Source organism: Zonotrichia albicollis, chromosome 9, assembly GCF_047830755.1.
Source record: "Zonotrichia albicollis isolate bZonAlb1 chromosome 9, bZonAlb1.hap1, whole genome shotgun sequence".
NCBI lineage: Eukaryota > Metazoa > Chordata > Aves > Passeriformes > Passerellidae > Zonotrichia > Zonotrichia albicollis.
Window position 1 is genome coordinate 27,892,917 of NC_133827.1, and position 17,977 is coordinate 27,910,893.

At 44.8% G+C, this 17,977-nt stretch overlaps 2 protein-coding genes across 3 annotated transcripts in view; one reads left to right on the forward strand and one right to left on the reverse strand.

Annotated features, from left to right (window-relative positions):
• Positions 1–6,674: 6,674 nt before the first annotated feature.
• On the reverse strand, positions 6,675–14,159 carry PAQR9 (progestin and adipoQ receptor family member 9). Its single transcript, XM_005489445.4, has one exon. It carries the CDS (start codon positions 14,157–14,159, stop codon positions 12,945–12,947), a length of 1,215 nt encoding a protein of 404 aa, XP_005489502.3. The 3' UTR covers positions 6,675–12,944.
• Positions 14,153–17,977, forward strand: part of U2SURP (U2 snRNP associated SURP domain containing) — a 49,169-nt gene continuing 45,344 nt past the window's right edge. The window contains exon 1 of one of the 2 annotated variants that reach the window (XM_074547129.1): positions 14,153–14,286. The gene's annotated coding sequence lies outside the window, so the exon portion shown is untranslated. Of the gene's footprint in view, positions 14,287–14,496; positions 14,683–17,977 lie in introns of those variants that run through there. The other variant, XM_074547130.1, reaches the window with a different exon arrangement.

Genomic DNA, 17,977 nt, shown 5'->3' on the forward strand with positions numbered 1-17,977 from the left:
GAATAAAATATGTTATTACTGGATTTAACTGAATGTACAAGCATGATTGCATGTTGCCACATTTGGCACTGACATGGGGAGCTCCACCTTGGCTCTTCTCAGAGAGTTTCCACCCACATTCAAGGCAGCTGTCAGTGTTCTGCTTGCATAGAAGGAGTCAGATCTGAAGAAATTCAGCTTCAGGTCTGAAATTTGTAAAGGGAAACAGATGAGATAGATAGTGAAGTTGGGTCAGAAAGTGGGAAGAAATAAATAAAAGGAAGAAAGTAGTAAAGACAATTGGAAACACTTTGATGAGATTCTGCATCCATCCAATAAGGCTACTGACTTTCACAGCTTGTGCCAACACAAGAAGTAGGGATCCCTGAGCAGCTTGCACAGCAAGTCCTAATACAGTAAAAACATTTTCCATATGCTGGTGTTAAATAAGAAATGAGTGGATCAAGCTTGCTTATATCCCAACTTTGACAAGGGCTGTGGAGATCATCTAACAGCCTCAGATAGCAGCTCTGGATAGTGGCTGTGCCCAGAAGAGACCTATTTGAAAGATGACTGGTGGACAGGAAAGCACAGCTGTCTGGAAGGGGCTGTATGATCTTTGGCATAGGTTGGGAATGAAGTGTCACTGGCCAAAATGAATGGGAGTTCCCCAGGAGAGCTTGAAGGTCATGGCAGGCGGGGAGCTGGTGTTTGTGTCTGTCACTGAGACTGTGTCAGCTCTGCCCTACAAACAGCACAGCCAGTCCAACAGCTCCTGCACTAAACTACCACACAGGGACTGAATCGTGGCACTGCTGCAATACTCCAGTTAACACTGCAATGTTGCAGCCAAGAAGGGGACTGCAGAATTTGGAAAGTACAATGTAATGCCTAAGGTGTTGAAAACTGTAGCATGAAATATATGTGCATTGTTTGACATCAGCTGGGAATATGGTAGGCAGGTTCAATGAACATGGGTGAGTCTGATACCTGGGTAGCAGAGTAAGAGTTCTCCCCATCCAGTAGGCAACATGCTGGCTGTGGCAGGGTGGACATGGCATTGTGCCAGCCAGGTGAGTGCCTCATGGCTACCTTGGGCTTTACCGGGGCTCATCCATCTCACTGGGTCTGGGCCAGGAAGGAGCCATTTCTGAACTGATGACTTTCAACTGCTCACCTTTGAAAGGTGCGGTCCTGCATAGGAAGATACTTTCAGATTATCTTTTTTACTGCTTGCCTGTTTTGTTTCTTTGCTTGCTTGTCACGCTGGTTTTAAACTACTATAGAAGTCTAATAGGTACATTAATCTGCATTTGCTGTGGTATGCATGTGACAAAGGAAACAGATCAAATGAACTTATTTTAGTCAGTATGTTTAAATAAATAGCCAACATGGCAAGCTGCATACTCTCACTCCGACTGACTTATGTTCAGTTTAAATTCCAGGAATGTCTAAGAGAGTGGCGTCATCCCCTTCAAAACAGTTTTGGTTTTTTTCCCTGTTGGATTGTATGAGCAAGCAGCTGCCTCTGAGGCATTATTTTTGCCAGCCGGCCAGGTCTCTGTGCCAGCTTCTCCCTGAGTGTTCCGTGGATGGGATCCCTCCCAGACCAGCCCCGGGGACAGTAGCGCTGCGCAGGGGAGGTGCCGCAAAGGGCAGCGCCTCACCGGCTGTGCAGGAGCGAGCGGGGGTTCCTGCGCTCCCTCCCGGGCGCTGCAGATGAGAAACGCGGCCGCAGCTCCCCTGGCGAGAGCGGGGCCGTGCCGGAGCCCTCGGGCCGCTCCCCGGCCGTGCCCGCCCCGGCCGCGCTGCTGCGGCTCCTCCTGGCGGCCCCGGCTCCCGGAGCTCCGCAGCGCCTGCAGCGGCTGCAGCCCCGCTCCCTCCGTCCCTGGGCCTGTGCTGGGGCAGATTAAAACAATCTGAATTACCCCTTTTTCAATAGATGTGAATAGTTTGGTTTGCCTTCTTCATTTCAATCTGAAATTGAGGATTTGATCCAACTCAGAGTGCAGAAGATCCTGAAATTTGCTGGAATAAACTTTCTAAAACATTTAAAGCATTAGAAAGCAGGCATTCTTTACCTGTGCAGGACACACAGAGGATATATTTTTTAAATTCTGTATGTGTTGTGAGGCTTTACAACAAGGTATTTATCCATCATAATCATAAATATTCATTAAAATGTGGCTTTTATTTAATACATAAACATTACTTTCCTAGAACTAATTTGTATGTATCCACTTCTCACTGGAAGTCCTTTTTTGGTCCTGGAGAGTCATAAAAGGGGACTTGAGTGGTTGCATTCACTGAATGCTTTGATATTAAAGGTGACTTTTCCTTGAACTTTTCCTTTGGGCATGTGCTGTTTCTTCTTTGTTAAATGACTTGCAAAAAACCACTCTCGTCCTTTTTATCTGTTTGTCCACTGGTTCCAGCTACCTTTATCCTCCTGTGGTCATATTTTTACATCCATTTATCTTTTTTTTTTTGTCATTTAGTCTTTAAGCTCTATCCAGCAACTTCAGGGAAACTAAAAATTTCTATTCTCTGTATCATTTATCATTGATGGCTGACTTTGAAAATTAAGGTTTGTTTTCTTAAAACTGAGTAACAGCAAATCTTGTCTAGGAAACTCCTGCTGGTTCACCTCAGTGTCCTCCATGGGTCTGCTGGGCATAGACTAATGTTGCAAAACTTCCTTCTGAGCAGCAGGCCTGGATCTCTTTATTGTGAGGTTCACTTGGCCCAGCAGGCAGGCAGGGCTGTCACTGCCAGCTTCCCAGGCTGCGCGGACTCGTGTGTGGGAGCTGTCCTGGTGGGATCCTGTGGCTCTGTGCCACGGATGGGCTGGTGCAGCACAGAGATGTGCTGTGCCACCCTGCATTGCTGCTGCCTCCTCTGTGCCAGTACTGCACACACGGATGTGACTGGCGAATAGGAGGGGAAAAGAGCTTTTCACAAGTCAGAATTATTCTCCAGCCTGCTTGAGCCTTCCGGGCAAAATGCCAAGGGAAGAGAACTGAGTCTGGTGCTTGTTTGTGAATTGAGCTCAGGAATCACTTGAGAAAGAAACTGCACTGCTGCTGACCTATTATAGTGCACATGGGAAGCTGTCACCTTAGAGACTTCATTTACCTTCGTTTGCTGCAGATTGTTTCTTCATGAGCTAGCGGGGAACTGAAATGGCTTTTGGAACAAAGAGTGTTGAGTAATGAGTTGGAAGTCACCCATGTCTAGGACATACCTGGCAGTGTTGCCCTGACACTGAAATTAGAAATCATGACAGTTCCAGAGCCAGAAAATCATAATTATTTATTAGCTCTACGTGCATATTTGGCTAATGAATAACATTCCTTGGGGTTATTTAAAAGCAGCAATGAAGTGTGTTGGAAACTGCTAGGTGAACATCTAGTACTTTCCACGGAGGACTTGCACTTCAAGCTACCACTGCTGCAAAGGGGAGAGGGCCAGATCAGATTCACTGAGGGTCTTCAGTAGCTCTGCTCGGAGTCACTGTGACTTTCAGAAGAGAAAGCAGTGATTACTTCATTTGGTAATATTTGTAAGTCCACCAGTTCATTTGCTTTGTGCAAACCCATGTAAGAATCTGCCAGCAAAGTCAAAATCAATACAACTTTTAAACTCTTTTAAAAAAACTCTGTGATATATGTAGAGCACCACCAACGTTTTCATGTATGTAATTCAGCCTTATATCTGAATACAAGAATATACTCATCACAGATTACCTGCCATTGAGGTATCTACTATTTGCCTTTCATTATATCAATTCACTGTATTCTTTGGAATAATGGTCATGCCAGTAGAAGCAGATCTGAAGATACACTGTATATTCCCTCTGAGGTGATAGGTCTGCTAAGCTAGCTGGGACTTGAAATAATATTCATTTAACTTGAGTATTGCATTTTGAGCAGGTTTCCCACTCTTGTGTATGTTCTCATTCTTTATCAGTTCTCCGTGTTTTACTGAACACAATTAAGTCAAATTATTTTTTTATTGTCCAAAGAACGTCTGAACTTTAGAATAGAAGAGATGGCATGCTTCTGTTAGGGCAGAATAGTTATAGCTTGAAGGAACTTGCTCTATTGCTAGGGACAAAGGTGTTCTTCACAGAATATTTGCCTTCTCTTTTTAAGTTTTGAGTCCATATTCTACAGACATAAATATTCTTTTTAACTATATTGGCTATTGAATATATTTTTCAGTGCTCAGTGATTCTGGTTACTTACTGTTCCAAACTTTCTCTTCAAGCTATGATTTTCTACTACACTACAAGAAACAATGTTTTGATGTAATTGGTACAAACTCTGCAGCTTTATTTAATGACTAAGTTGGTGCATTTCTGGCTATATATATACTTTGCTCTTTGTTTTGTATTAAAATTTTTCAGATGATGCCCTGAGAGTGCTTTAAAGTGCTACAGCTAAGGAGGGAAAGTGAGTTGGGAGTGTAGGGCACTGCCTTAGGGCTGGATGGCAGGATCTGCTGTGCCAGACTCTTGCTGGCAACATTTCCCTGGCACGGTCTGCTCATTAGGGCTCTGCTTCTATAGCACACTGAAACACAAGGAAAAGTTCACCCCACCAATGAACAAAGATAAACATACAGTCCTATTAAAGTTAAGCATGTGCTTATGAGCTTCACTAAATTTTGGATAATGAGAGATGATGTCTGTGAGTACAAAGGTATCAGAGAAGCTGCCCCAGGGACCTGTTTACCTTTTGCTCATTATTTGTGTTATTTCTGAGGGCTACAGATACTGCTGCTTGTTATCCACCTCACTGACATTTCCTAGCTGTCCTTCCAAGTGCTGCTAAAAAGAAAAGCTGAGATTTTGGAACACTAGTGAGTGCCAGTGATTGAATTCCATAGCCCCAGGACTGTGGATGTGGAGAGACCAGCATATAAAGAGGGGGGAAAAAAACCCAAGGATTTTTTTCTTGTACATGTGGCATTGCCCAGTTTCTCAGGACAGCAGAAGAGAGTGAGAGAGAACAGACGTTTTCTAGCAAACAGAGTATAATATTGAAAAGTATACTTAACACCAAAAATTAAAGAAAACTATATTTTCATGTTTCATCAGTCAGAAGGGACAGGAAAGGATTAGACCTTAGAGGCAGGAGAAACTCAAAGTAGAAAACTCTATAAAATGACTTACTCTCCAAAAAGACTGTGTGACATGGTCTCTCATTTTGCTTCTGTACAGCATGCATCATGTACCCAAAGGCTGTGCTCCCTGGCAAGAGAAGTATTTCCAGCTCCCCAGAACAGAAGTGTACTGCCACTCCTGATAAGAAATCTGCCTTGTAGTGGTAGAGGGTTTCTGATGCAGAAAGTGCATCTGTAGTGTCTGCCCCAAAGGCTCTGCAGCTATGACTGAGCTTTAGCATTAATACTGATTTAATACTCTATGTTTTTACCAGCTTTTAATTTTTAATGTGTTTCATCTCCACTTGCAGATCCTGCTAGCCTTACGTGATCCTATGATGAGAGAATAAAATCTGAATGTAATTGTTGTGTGTCAGATGTTTCTTTGTTCCTCCTCAAACACAGTCCTGAGTTTTAGGGTCATTTGTCAGAGAAGTGATGTCATGGTAACAAAATATAGATTGCCTTCAGATTTCCAGTAGATTATCAGAGTAACTATGGATCCACCACAGCTGAAGGCTGAGGCACTGACCTCGATAAATTACCTGTCCTAGCAGCTTTTCGTTGCTTACCATTCTGCTCACTGTTTTGCCATCTTCACTGGCTTCATCAGTTTTGTGAGGTTTTCCCCCAGCCTGTTCATGTCCAGCAGTCAGATCCAGAGTTTACTGACAACATTATGAAAACCCTTAAGTGTTAACAGGAGGATGCAGTCTTGTGAAGTATTTGTTTATTTGCAGGATGTAGTCTCTTGAAGTATCTACTTCTAAGAGGGTAATGGAGGTTTTTCCTGGGATTATCAAATCCTTTAAGTCATTGCCACATTTCAAATAGGATGTACAAAGTCTGAGAATAAGAATCTCAAGAATTTTAGAATTTTGGAAGGAATTCTGCACACCTTAACTACAAGATCCTACAGTTTTCCATTGTGTTCCTATCAGGGGGAACCTGCAATTATGTTGGGATACATCCTGTCCTGCTGAATTTTGACAGAAAAGGCTTAAGGCAGATACTTTATGTAATTGCAGTTCACCGAGTGCTTTTTAGTGCCTGACTTGGACTGAAAACAGTATTTTGCCATCCTACTCTGCCAAATAGGAAACTTTACTTGATGCCAAAGAGACCTCTTCATTTTGCAGTCAATATTTTGCTGATTCTTTACACTGCTATTGCTACCAATTTCATGATTTTTCAGGGAGCACTGTAGGCTGAACACTAATCTTCTAATACATATTAATGTATTAGATCTTAATGTAACAGGGATGTCTATAATTAGTTAGCAGAAAACTAAAATGGCAAAGAATGCTATTTTATTGCTTTGAAATATAAAAGAAACAAAATGGCAGTGATACTTTTGCTAGTATAGTGTTTTCAGAAATGTCAACACTCCTATGCCCCTATGTAAGAACTGAAGGTTCCTATACTCATGCTAACATCACCTGTGTTTGGAGAGAACTGCATTCAACACATTTCTGATGCTACAGGTGTCACAGTAAATTATACAAAGAAATGAGAAAAGCCTTTATAAATGCATTTCTGCAAAAATGAAGTCAGAATCAACTTTATTTATAGATCACACCCTTTTTTTTTGCTAAAAATGCATAGTCATTACATATACAGTAGTCAGCATCCAAAAGTGTACAAAGAGTAAATTTTCAAACCCTCCCGACAGAACCACACAAAATTCACACTTTGTTCATTGCATGCACAGACCCTTAAACATGATACCTCCTACTAAAGCGTGCTTGAACCTCTAGCAGACAGAATTGACTTGCTATAAACTGTTTCTCTGTACTAATAACCCCCAGCTACAACCACAAATCCTAAGGCATTCCCATGAAGTAGCAAAGCCCTACTTCAGAATCCTCCATGTTCTGAGTACGGCCCAGGAAGCAATTGCCCTGAAAGCAGAAGTCTGCTGGTGGTGTTCCCTTCCAGGCAACTTCAAGCAAAAGCCTGCTTCCTTTGTCTTGGTCAATAATTTATTACTGAATTCAGTGGAATGAAGCAGCATTTGTCTAAGCAAGATGTGAAAATTATTTAACTTAATTCCACACCCAGCTCCAAGACACTAAGTGTCTTGAACGGAGGTCAGTGTCTTTCAGTGCATGTGACACTACCATCTTACATCTCATCTGAGAAAGTAACGTCTCAGCTGTAACTTGAGTGTTGGTGATACAGCCCTGACTCAGAGGTGTCTAACAGAAGCTAGGAACATACTTGGATATTGGGAGAATTTCTAAAGGTACAGGCCTGGACTGACAAGCCACTCAAACCCTTTGATGTAGTCTTTTTTTTTCCCCCTCAGCTACTGCTGCCAGTTAGAAAAGCTCTAAAAAACATGGTCCTCTTGTCAGTGGTGCTTTTTGTATCAGCCCTTCCAGCTGATGGGCAGAGTGCGATAGTAGAATAATTATTGAGGGCTTCTTGACAGAGTACATATATGTGGTCAAAAGATCTCAGTTCAGATTTCACTCAACCATAAGATTAACTCCATGTAGTTGGTTTTGCAGAACAGGAGGGAAAAAGAGAAAGTTGTTTGATCAATATAATTTTATATTCTCAAATTATTTTTTTTTTCTTAAAAGCATCATTTACTTCAGGTCTTTTTACTCTGGTAAGAAGTTTGACATAGTTCAAAATTCCCAATGGCAACTGAGACATAATCATAATCTTACAGACACTGATGGGAAATCCTGCTGCATTGTTTCATAGTAACTGGAATACAATCCATGGCTAAATGAACAAGGAGGCCTCATGGGTGTTACAATGCTCCTCAGTACAAGTTACCAGTGAGAATTTCTGAAGAAAAGCATATGTAAGTAATTTATGTTTTCTCTTTACTCCTGACCCTAGAGCATTTAGTCAGCCTGTTGAATACTGCCTGGGTGTTGACTGTCCCCCACTTGAGCCAGTGGAAATTTCTGGAGCCATCAGCTCCAAAAGACACAGGATGTGAACATCCTAGGAGTATGGCAATCACAAGGGTTTGTCCCAAGAGTTCACAATCTGGAAACGTTCATGCTCCTCTCCCTGTGAAATGAGGGAAAATATAACATTCTCTCTGCTGGAAGATTTCTTCTTAGCACCTGGGAGGGTGTTTGCATTTTTAAGTGCTTTACAAACATTTGCTAGTCTTCAGAGCAACCCTGCGAGGTAGGTAAGGTATATTCTCCCCATCTTACAGATGTGGAAACTGAGACACAAAGGGTCAAATTCAACCCTGGTACAATTCCAGTGTTTCACATGAATTAAAATTCATTCAAAATGAACACAGTTTAAACAACTTGCCCTAGATTACAGAACAGATAGTGGCAAAGCAAGGATAAGAACCCAGGAGTGCCTGACTCCTCAGCTTGTTACTGGCCACTTGGTCATTTTTAAGCTCATAGGCAATGAAAAAACAGTTTAATCTGGGCAATTACTACAGGTATGACTTGCTTCTGTAAGGCATGTGGATGGTAATCAACTGAGTTTAGTGCAATAATGCTCCATGAATGTGCTGCCTCAGAGTTTACTTAAACATGAAGTAAAACTTTCATACTGTCATTTCCTGCAGGTGCACTGTTGACAAAAACCTGACACAGTAGCTGGATTCAGCAAATAAATAATAAGCGTAACACTTGGACAACTAAGCAGAATTACCATTTTAGCAAAAAAAAATGAACATACTTCTACTTTTAACTGCTACATTTCTACAAGTGCAGCATGCAGATGAAACCTTTCCCTTTGTTTCCAAATATAGATTCCAGTCTTGCTAATGAGGCTGCTCAGAGCTTCACAGATACCCTGGATAGTGACATTCAAATACACACACTGCAGAAAAAATACTGTATCACCACAGAAAACAGGGCAGTGATTACAGATGAGGTTCATCGATCTTACAGGAAGATGAGCTGGAAGCTCACAGGCTACTCAGAAGTGCCCAGAAGCCAGGCTTACTGAATATATGCCAGTGTAGACTGCAGTTCTAGGCACGTGCTGAATGCAAGGGAGGGTGTCTATGCCACCAACTCTGGGAAGTGGCCCCAGCAACAGCCACTTCACATCAGCACAGGTGCGTCAGTCTGAAAGTCAGTGCTGGCCAAACACAGAAACACCCAAGCATTTACAGGCCACCTCCCTGTGCTCCAGTCCCCACCTTGTGCTCCCATCCCTGTGCAGATTCTACTCCAAAAGGCCTGAAAAGCCTTTTTGGTTTCCAACATGAGCTGTGGAATCCACAGTGTAGACCTTATGGCAGGTTATAAAAACATTATGACACGTACTTCTGCAAGCAAGTTAGTTTTCTAGGATTTCCTTATGCATCTAGTCTGCAGGTGAGACCTCTGAACATGCTTACACACGTTCTTCAGTCATGTGCTTTCACACCAGAAAGTTATCCTGCACCCTTACAAATCACACAAATGCTGACTCACTTCTAGATGAACAAATTCAAGCACTATAATTATAGATATCTTGTTCCAATTTGAATATTTTTATCTCAGATTAGTTTTGTCCATTGGACACAGCAAATGGAACTATTACCTGCATGCATGTCCTTCACTGAATAGACACAGACACTCAGGTAACATTTCCCTAGATATTCTCCACACTTACTGTACCTTTTTAATTTGTAGTCACATTTTTTTTTTAACAAAAACCAGACAAACAAAAATCCATTAATTAGAACTCTTAAATTGTAATCACATCTCCCTGTAGTCACTCACTCTGGATTCAGCAGCCTGCTTACAGTGGCTCAGCCAGCAGTGCTTGCAACCAGCTTTTACAATAATTCCATGAGGTGCTCAGGCCCATACACGTGCCTAAACAATCTGCCAACAGAAACTTCTGAATGAAGCAATATTCTTAATATCAGAGCCAGGTACCAATCTTCAGTGTGACTGGGGCTCACAGGCAACTCTTGTAACAGCAGTAAAATTGCAGTGGGTTGCAATCCAAACTTTATACTATTATCTGTCGTTGAGATATATATAGATGACCCTGGGTGGCCTAACTCCAAATATCAAATGTATTTTTACAAGTTAGCAACAGCCATTTTTGACATTGCCTCTTGAGATGTCCTCTACATTGTGACTGACAAGCACAAATATAATTCATTATACAGTATGCTTTGAAAGCCTGGTCTTTTACATTTGGCTTTTACTGTTTGTTTCTGAGCTGCCTTCTAATGCTGAGGTTTGCTATCCCTCAGATTTATTTCTTAGTTTTTAATTGCTGGTTGGATGTGCTAGTGGCATCTCCCAGGCAAACCCTTTCTACATAATTAGTTTGGATGAGTCACTGGGCTCTAACTACTATGCCTCTATTATTTTAACTTGAATACAGCCCATCTCAAAGATTTTTGGCCTCTTTTTGCAGTTGTGGAAATTCATAGCATGACATGGTTGAAGGTCTTGATCCACTTGCTTTCTATTGTGAGTTTTCAGGATTTTCACAATATTAAAGCATGTTTCAAGGAGCAACAGTGCTGTGAACCAGCCTCCTCTCCCAGTGGTGCAGATCACTTTCTGCTTTGTTGGCAGCTGAAGAAAGCAATGCTACATTTCTGACAAAACTTAGTGAAAATAGGTAAAATTTAAAATACTTCATGTAGTTTCCATTTTCTTTTCATGCAGGTTGGTAACTGAAAACTGAACACAGCCACTCATACAGGCTATGCAGTTTTTTATGGCCCAACAGTAATAACTCAAGAGGCCACACTTTGGGAACTGCTACTCCAGATAATTCTAGTCAATCTCCTTAAAATACATCTGACCCTTCCAGAAATGACATACCAGCAGAATTGTGGCTGGCAAAGAGTATTTGTTAGGCCATTTTCATCATTCACTAAGAATCTAAAATATTCAAACCATTATACTTTAAATGGGTTGAGATAAAAGCTAAATTGAATGAGTGTAATTTTCTTTTAGCTTATGCACTTCAATTGAGAAATTTTCATAAAGCTGTTACATTGGTAGAGGGCATATCAGTTATTGGGTCTGTGATGACTCTGACCCATGTTAAGGATGTGACTTCATAATCCCTGGCTACAGTCCTTCCTATATTCCCGTTTTAAACAAAGGGGACTTTGTCTTACAGAAGATGAGAACTGGACTCAAAACATTGTCTTGGGATTCAGATGCCATGTCCATGAAAATGGGAAAGACCCAAGCAGAGATACATTTCTACAACAGGAGCTGAGTAAAACAGCTATTACACTGTTACGCAGTCTGACACAAGGGTTTGCTAAGGAAGTACCACCCTTCTTTAGACAATGGGTTACACAAGCAATTTCTCACCTGAACTTCGCTTGGTAAGCCCCTTGTGTAACATTATTGCACTTGTTCTGTCAGACGAAAGCAAAATGCATCTGCTTAAAATCTGCACATGGTTCACAAAAATGTTTCTAGAGTAAATTCAGTCTATACTTAGCTCTTTGTCCTGTGACAAGGATAATACATGGGTTGCTCTGAAAAGATACTGCTTTGGAAAACACCTCCTAATTCTTGTTTTTGAACTCCCCCAAAGCTTCTGAAAGAAGACTTCAACACATCCAGCTGTAGCCACAACTAATCAGAATAGGAAAAAGTGGGGAAAGACAAAAAAGTGCCAGTATCCTGTACTTGTAGAGCCAGATTTTAGGTGCTGAACTTGGATTCAGCAGTATCGTATTCTGCAACTAATTTTAGGATGGTAAATATGACAGTGCTCTAATTAAAGAGCAGCAGAAACTAGTTCCATGTAGCTTTTTAAAAGATCCAGAATGAGATCTCATGCATCGGTTACTCTCTTTACATCCACAGAACTCCCACCGAGCTTGGCAGGGGTTTATAGAAAGTCTGGCAGCTGACTTTGACTCCAGAGGACTGGTTTGGGGGTGATTTACCCAGGAAGATAAAGGGGCCCCTTAGCAACTCCCTCAGCACAACAGATGTTCCTGACACGCTGAGGGAAGAGCCATTCCATTATGCAGGGTCCTTGTTCTTCCTCTGCCCCCGTTCCAAACCAGTTTGACCCCTTTCTGGTTCGGTTATTTTACATATCCTTCTATTTTATTTTAGTATCCGAGTGGCTACACCAACCACTTACTGTCTGTCTAATTAAGGTCTCTCCATTAATTGGTAATTCTGTAATAATTCACAGCTGTTTTTCCTCTCGCTCTTAAATCTATTGTTCCCTGGCTGAAAAGGCTGCAAGACCTTAGAAACTATGGATAGCTATTGATTACTTTGCATTTAAAATCCAGTATGTGGCTGCAAAGGCCTGTTACAATATCAGAGAGGAAAATAAATGTCAGTGCATAATCTGCTAGGAAATTTCACATAGGAGTTGATTAAAAGTCTATGAGAAATCATTGCACAAATGTCTTCAGGTGTATACATATATATACACATATATGTAGCTAATAAATATATAGCTAGATATATAAATATATATGTATATACAGAGCTAGTTTAGACCTAATTGTTATGAAATTAGTAAGTGGCATTCACCATTCATGCATTCTTCCTAGTAGCAGAGCTAAATTATTTCAGCTTATACTCTAAGCAGCAACATACCAGTAAGCATTTGCTTGCTTCCCCTGGTAACCTAGTAGCTTAAAGAGCACGAGCAGTTCTGCCATGGTCATTTTCTCCAGCAAACCTCCAAGAAAGGGACCTGGCTCTTCCACAGGTGTGTTTCCCCAGGTGCCACAGCTTCTTCAGGACATGGTGGCTCTGGACTGAGGGTCACCAGTCTGAAGGTCACCGGCCCAAGGACCTCCAGGCCAGGGGTCACTGGCATGGCGGTCGCTGTCCCGAGGGTCGCCGGGCTGGTCAGTCCTGCTTGCAGATGTCTGCAACGTTGAGGAACCTCCTGACGACAACAGCAAGGCAGACGGTCAGGAGCAGCATATAGCCCACGGTGCCTAGGTAGGTGGGGGCGGCCAGGGGTGCCTTGAGAAACTCGGCCAGCCCGTCCTCCACGTAGTGCACCTGGTCGTAGATGCTGAGGAAGGTGAAGATGTGGAAAAGCTGGTGGCTATGCCCCACGATGTCGAAGAGCCCCGGCTGGATCCGCTCGGGGATTTTGCTGACGTTGAAGAAGGCGGCCACCAGCAGCCAGAAGTAGCGGCGGTAAAAGTAGACGAAGAGCGTGGGGTTGCGTGCGCGGAGGTCGAAGAAGAGGCTCTCCAGCATGATGGGGCAGGCCATGCTGAGCGGCATGGCGAACACGAAGGTGCGCACGGCGAAGGGGTAGGCGCAGCACGCGGCGCGGCTGCGGCAGCAGGCGGCCGTGCAGCCCACGGCCAGCGCCAGCGCCACGGGCAGCACCAGCACGCGGTAGGCCGCGATGGGCAGGCTGCAGTCCAGCTGCCAGCCCAGCCGCTGCTGCACGTAGCGGCTCATGGCGCCGGCGTCCAGCAGGCTCAGCCCCGGCAGCAGGTAGTAGGAGTAGGCCACGGTGCTGGCGAAGCCGTAGTAGCTGATGGAGGCGTAGTCCAGGTAGAAGAAGGTGGCGCGGAGGCGCGGGGAGAGGCAGCTGAAGAGGTGGGCCGTGCAGCTCATGGCGAAGGTGAGCAGCACCCCCGAGGCGTAGCACCAGAGGGGCAGCAGGGCTGGGTGGTGGAAGGGCACGTCCCCGGCGCCCCGCAGCAGAAGCAGCCGCCCGAAGCGGGTGAGGAAGAGCAGCAGTGGGATGAAGTGGGTCCAGAAGTTGAGGGTCTCGTTGGTGGGCTGCAGCACCGAGGCCAGGCACTCCTGTGCCGAGCAGTGCAACCGCCGGTAGCCCGAGAGGATGAAGCACTCTACGAAGTCCTCGGGCACCTCATCCCACCGTAGCAGGGCGGCAGGGCGAGGCGGCGGCGGCGCCGCCTCCTTCTTGTCCCCATCGCCCGCCGGCATGCTGCCGCTGCCCCGGCCGGCCCCGGGCCCGCCGCCTCGCCGCCGACCGGGCGAGGCAGAGCCGCTGCGCCCGCAGCCGCCGGCGGAGGATCCGCGGTAGCTCTGCGCCTCTCCGCCCCCGCCGCCGCCCCCGGCAGCATCACTCATTGCAGCAGGGGCAGTGGCAGCACCGCCGCGGCTCCTCCCGCCCCGCCGCCCGGCATCGCGGTAACTGGAGACCGGCGGCGCATCCAGCGCTCCCGAGGAGCGGGAAGAGACGCCCCCGCCGCCCCGGGTAGGGTTTCCCGGGGTGGGAGGCACTGGACACCCGAGCCGCCGTTAATGATTGATGCGGCCGCAGCGGGGGGGCGGGTCCGTAAGAGCCCCCGCAGCGAGGCGTGTGGCCGGAGCGGACCCGCGGCGCCCCTTCCCGGCCGCAGGGTCACTGGCACCGGCGCTGCTCGGTGCGGGGCCTGCCCGCGGGGCTGTTCTGCTGTAAAAAGCACAAAGGGGGCACCGGGGCGCCCGCCCAGCCCCGAGCGCGGCTGCGCCCGCGCGTGCGGCGGGAGCCCCGGGAAAAGGGAGATGGACCCGCGGCGCTGGGGGATCCCCGGCGGCGCGACACAGCGGAGAAGTACCCCCAGACAGGGGACGGGTGGCAGCTGGGTGGCGGTCTGTCCTGTGTGCTTCGGTAAGGCCGCTGAGACCTGATTTCTTTGGTGACATTATCTCATGCAGTGAATGCAAACGTTATTTTAGGCTAAACCTTCCCGGCCGGGCTGCATGGGGTGAGCGTCACTGACACACACGGCACCCACCTTATCTGCGCGCTCCGAGCGGGGCGGCTGGGAGGGACACTCGGGAACGGCTGGCAGGAGCTGCTCCGTGTTGATCCTTGGACAAATCCTACACTTATTGTCGCGGTTATGCAAGCAGCACAGTTACATAATCGGAATTTAAAAATAAGGGGGAAAGCGCTGTACGGGTGTTACTTTTCCTTAAGGCATCTGAAGGAAATAAAAGGTTAATGCACCTGCACCAGTAATGCAGATACAGGTAGGAGCCAGACTAAGGGATTGCTCTCTGCTGCTTCAACGTGTTTCCTTTTTGTTTGTTTTCAGATAGTCTTAAATATCCAATAGCTCTCGGTTGCCAAAAGTGCATTTTACATGGTGATATTCAGATACGTGCATGGTCACATGACATTAACTGAGGTCAAGTGTAATTAGAATGCTTTGTCCAAAGATTTTCATTAAAATCTTCTATTTGGTAGTGAATCACAACAATGTGAAAAATCTTCTGAACAAGGGGGCAATCAGAAATAAGTTTTCTAAGTTAGTAGAAATAAAGTCTTAAAAGTGTACTGCTGAAAGTGATTTTAAATGCATTTTTCATTAAAAAGTAGGGCAGACTGGTGACACTGTTTATAATCTTTATAAAAATTACACAGGAGACCTGCTAAGAAAATAAGCATAACTGAACAGTGCTGAGAAGCCAACATAGGGAGCAAAATATTAAACAAAAGACATTTTTCACACCGCAGGCCTAATATGCTCTGGTACCTGTGTGTTTTAGAGGGGGTGCATGCTGGAGTGCAGGGACACAGCAAGCAGACACTCCCTGGGGAGGGACTGACAGGGCTCTGCCTGCAGGGAGCCTCAGGAGTGAGCAGGGCCCAGCTCCTTGTGGGCTCTGAAGTGTGGGATTTCGGGAGAGGAAAGGCTTTTGGGGATTACTGGAAACTGCTCTGCCTCTGGTAGAGGTCAGGCTTCTCATGGTGCTGCTCTCCACTAGAGAGGCCACAGGGAGACAGGCCAGATGCTGGACTGGGCGCTGCATCCCTGCAGAGGCAGGCAGTGGGGAGGGGGCTCTTTGCTAAACAACACCCACCCCTGTCCTGCTCCCAGCCCACCACACACGCAGGCACTCCCAGGAGGGCTGTGGTGATCCTGTCTCAGTCCCATATGGCAGTGAGACTGCCAGTCAATGCCACTGCGTGCCCTGTGGTAGAGGGCCAGAGTGACCATGATCTTCAGTCTCTCTCATGAAGGTTAGATAAGAAGGGGTGGTTGACTGAGAGCAATCAGTTTCAAACCTGCACTAAAGAGGCTGTTGGAAAGCCACCAGCAGTTGTTGCAACAGATGGTGTCTAGAGAACGACAGCATCCACTGCTGATTGGGAACTGCTGGCCTTGCAGCAGCAGCAGGGCTCGTTTGACACGTTCTGAGTTTGCTGCAGCCTCCCCACGGTCAGGGATGTGGGAGGCTTTCAGGCCTCAGGGAGCTCTGGGCTGTGGCCTGGCTGCCTGGGAGACACCCACTGGGTTTATGGCCCCCTGGGAGGAGCAGGTGGGCTTTGCTTGTGATTCAACACTGACAGTCCTGGTGCACCCTGGACTGTCTGGCTGTTGGTGGAGGTACGCACTAATGCTTTAGCAGCCACTTTCATGGAACTCATTGCTAATGATCTAAGTCTTTTGCTTATTTCCAAGGCATACTCCTCACAGGGAGAATGATCTCTGAGGACAGCCTGGGCTTTCATAAAGACTCCTGCATACATATTACATTGACTTGAGTATTCTCCTCCCAAGCCAGCTGTGGGATAGTGTGCAGGGAACCTTACAATTTGAAGCACTTACAACCTCAAAATAGCCTCTTATTCATATGTAGTCCATCAAGGTTAGTATTACATGACTATTATGTGGTGAGCCAGGGAGAATCAGGACATCTGGAGGTCACAGAGAGGAGTCCACGTAATGTAGTGCATGAAGAGCCTCTCCATTTCTCTAACCAGAGTTTATATTTAGAAGGGCATGGTCAGCATATACCATGGTTAATCCTACCATGTGTAGAATTTTCTGCAGGCTTTATCTCCAGATAACCTCTTAGAAGACTTTTAAAGCACTGATGAAGGTGCTGCCTAATGAGGTAAGTAATGGAAGCTAATGTTAATCAGAGCTGGATGAAGACTCAAAGGAAAAGATGTACTAAAATACCAAATGTGAGTTTGTTTCTACATTATACTTTTGTTTTATTCAATGTTGAAGTCATTTCTGAGGTGTTATTTTGTCTGAAATATCAGAAGCCCTAAAAAATATTCTAAATTACTTCAACCCTACCCAGTGAAATTATGCCTTTTGATTCGGAAATGAAGAAATAAAAGCTAAATGCATGTTTTGCACTCAAACATACTCAGCACACTAGGGAAGAGGTTGTACTTAGCCCTCCTACTATACACAGCTTTTTTGACTAAATAAACTAATTAAAAAAAAAAACTTAAAAAGAGAGAAAGTCCTAATGTGAATATTTAGTGATGGTGTTTGGAAGATTTAAGATGCTTTTGAAGATAAACCTTTAGCCTCACCCAATTCAACTCATGCTGGCAAATATCAGTCTTAGTAGAACTTGTTTGACTTAATCCTCCACCATACAATTCCACCTGTATAATACCTTTTTTCTTTTTATATCTTCACTTCTAGGACAGATATTGATGATTTCTTTCTCAGTAATGAGTTTTATCTGGGTAGAAACACTTACCCTCTTTGTTTCCTCTGGATTTTTCTTCTGCACTGAAACCTTTTGAATAACTCTGACTCTGTTGTGACATCTTTCATGCAACCCCACTAAACCAGAGAGAGGGTAGAATTTGGCTCTATTTAAAAAGAGTAGCTATTAAAGAAAGGGAAGCTTTGGCCTCATCCAACTTTGTTTGCTGTACCTCATGGTTGCACTTTCTCTGGGAGAACATCTGAAGAGATACATGGACATACAAAAATAATTCTTTTGTTCTGTGTTGGGTTTTTTTTATCCTTTCTTGAATGTGTATCAATCTCTTGCAAATAATGGTTTGATAGGTAACTTTTCACTGCACTGATTGCAATACTTTGTAATAATTGAGTAGACAATGTGCTTTGATCTAATACTGAAGTGATTAACTTGCCTTTAAAGATTCTGCTCCACTGTCTTTGTAAGACTGGATAAACAGG

Bases quoted from the DNA above. Each gene is read 5' to 3' on its own strand.
- PAQR9 (XM_005489445.4), bottom strand. From the start codon at position 14,159: ATGAGTGATGCTGCCGGGGGCGGCGGCGGGGGCGGAGAGGCGCAGAGC.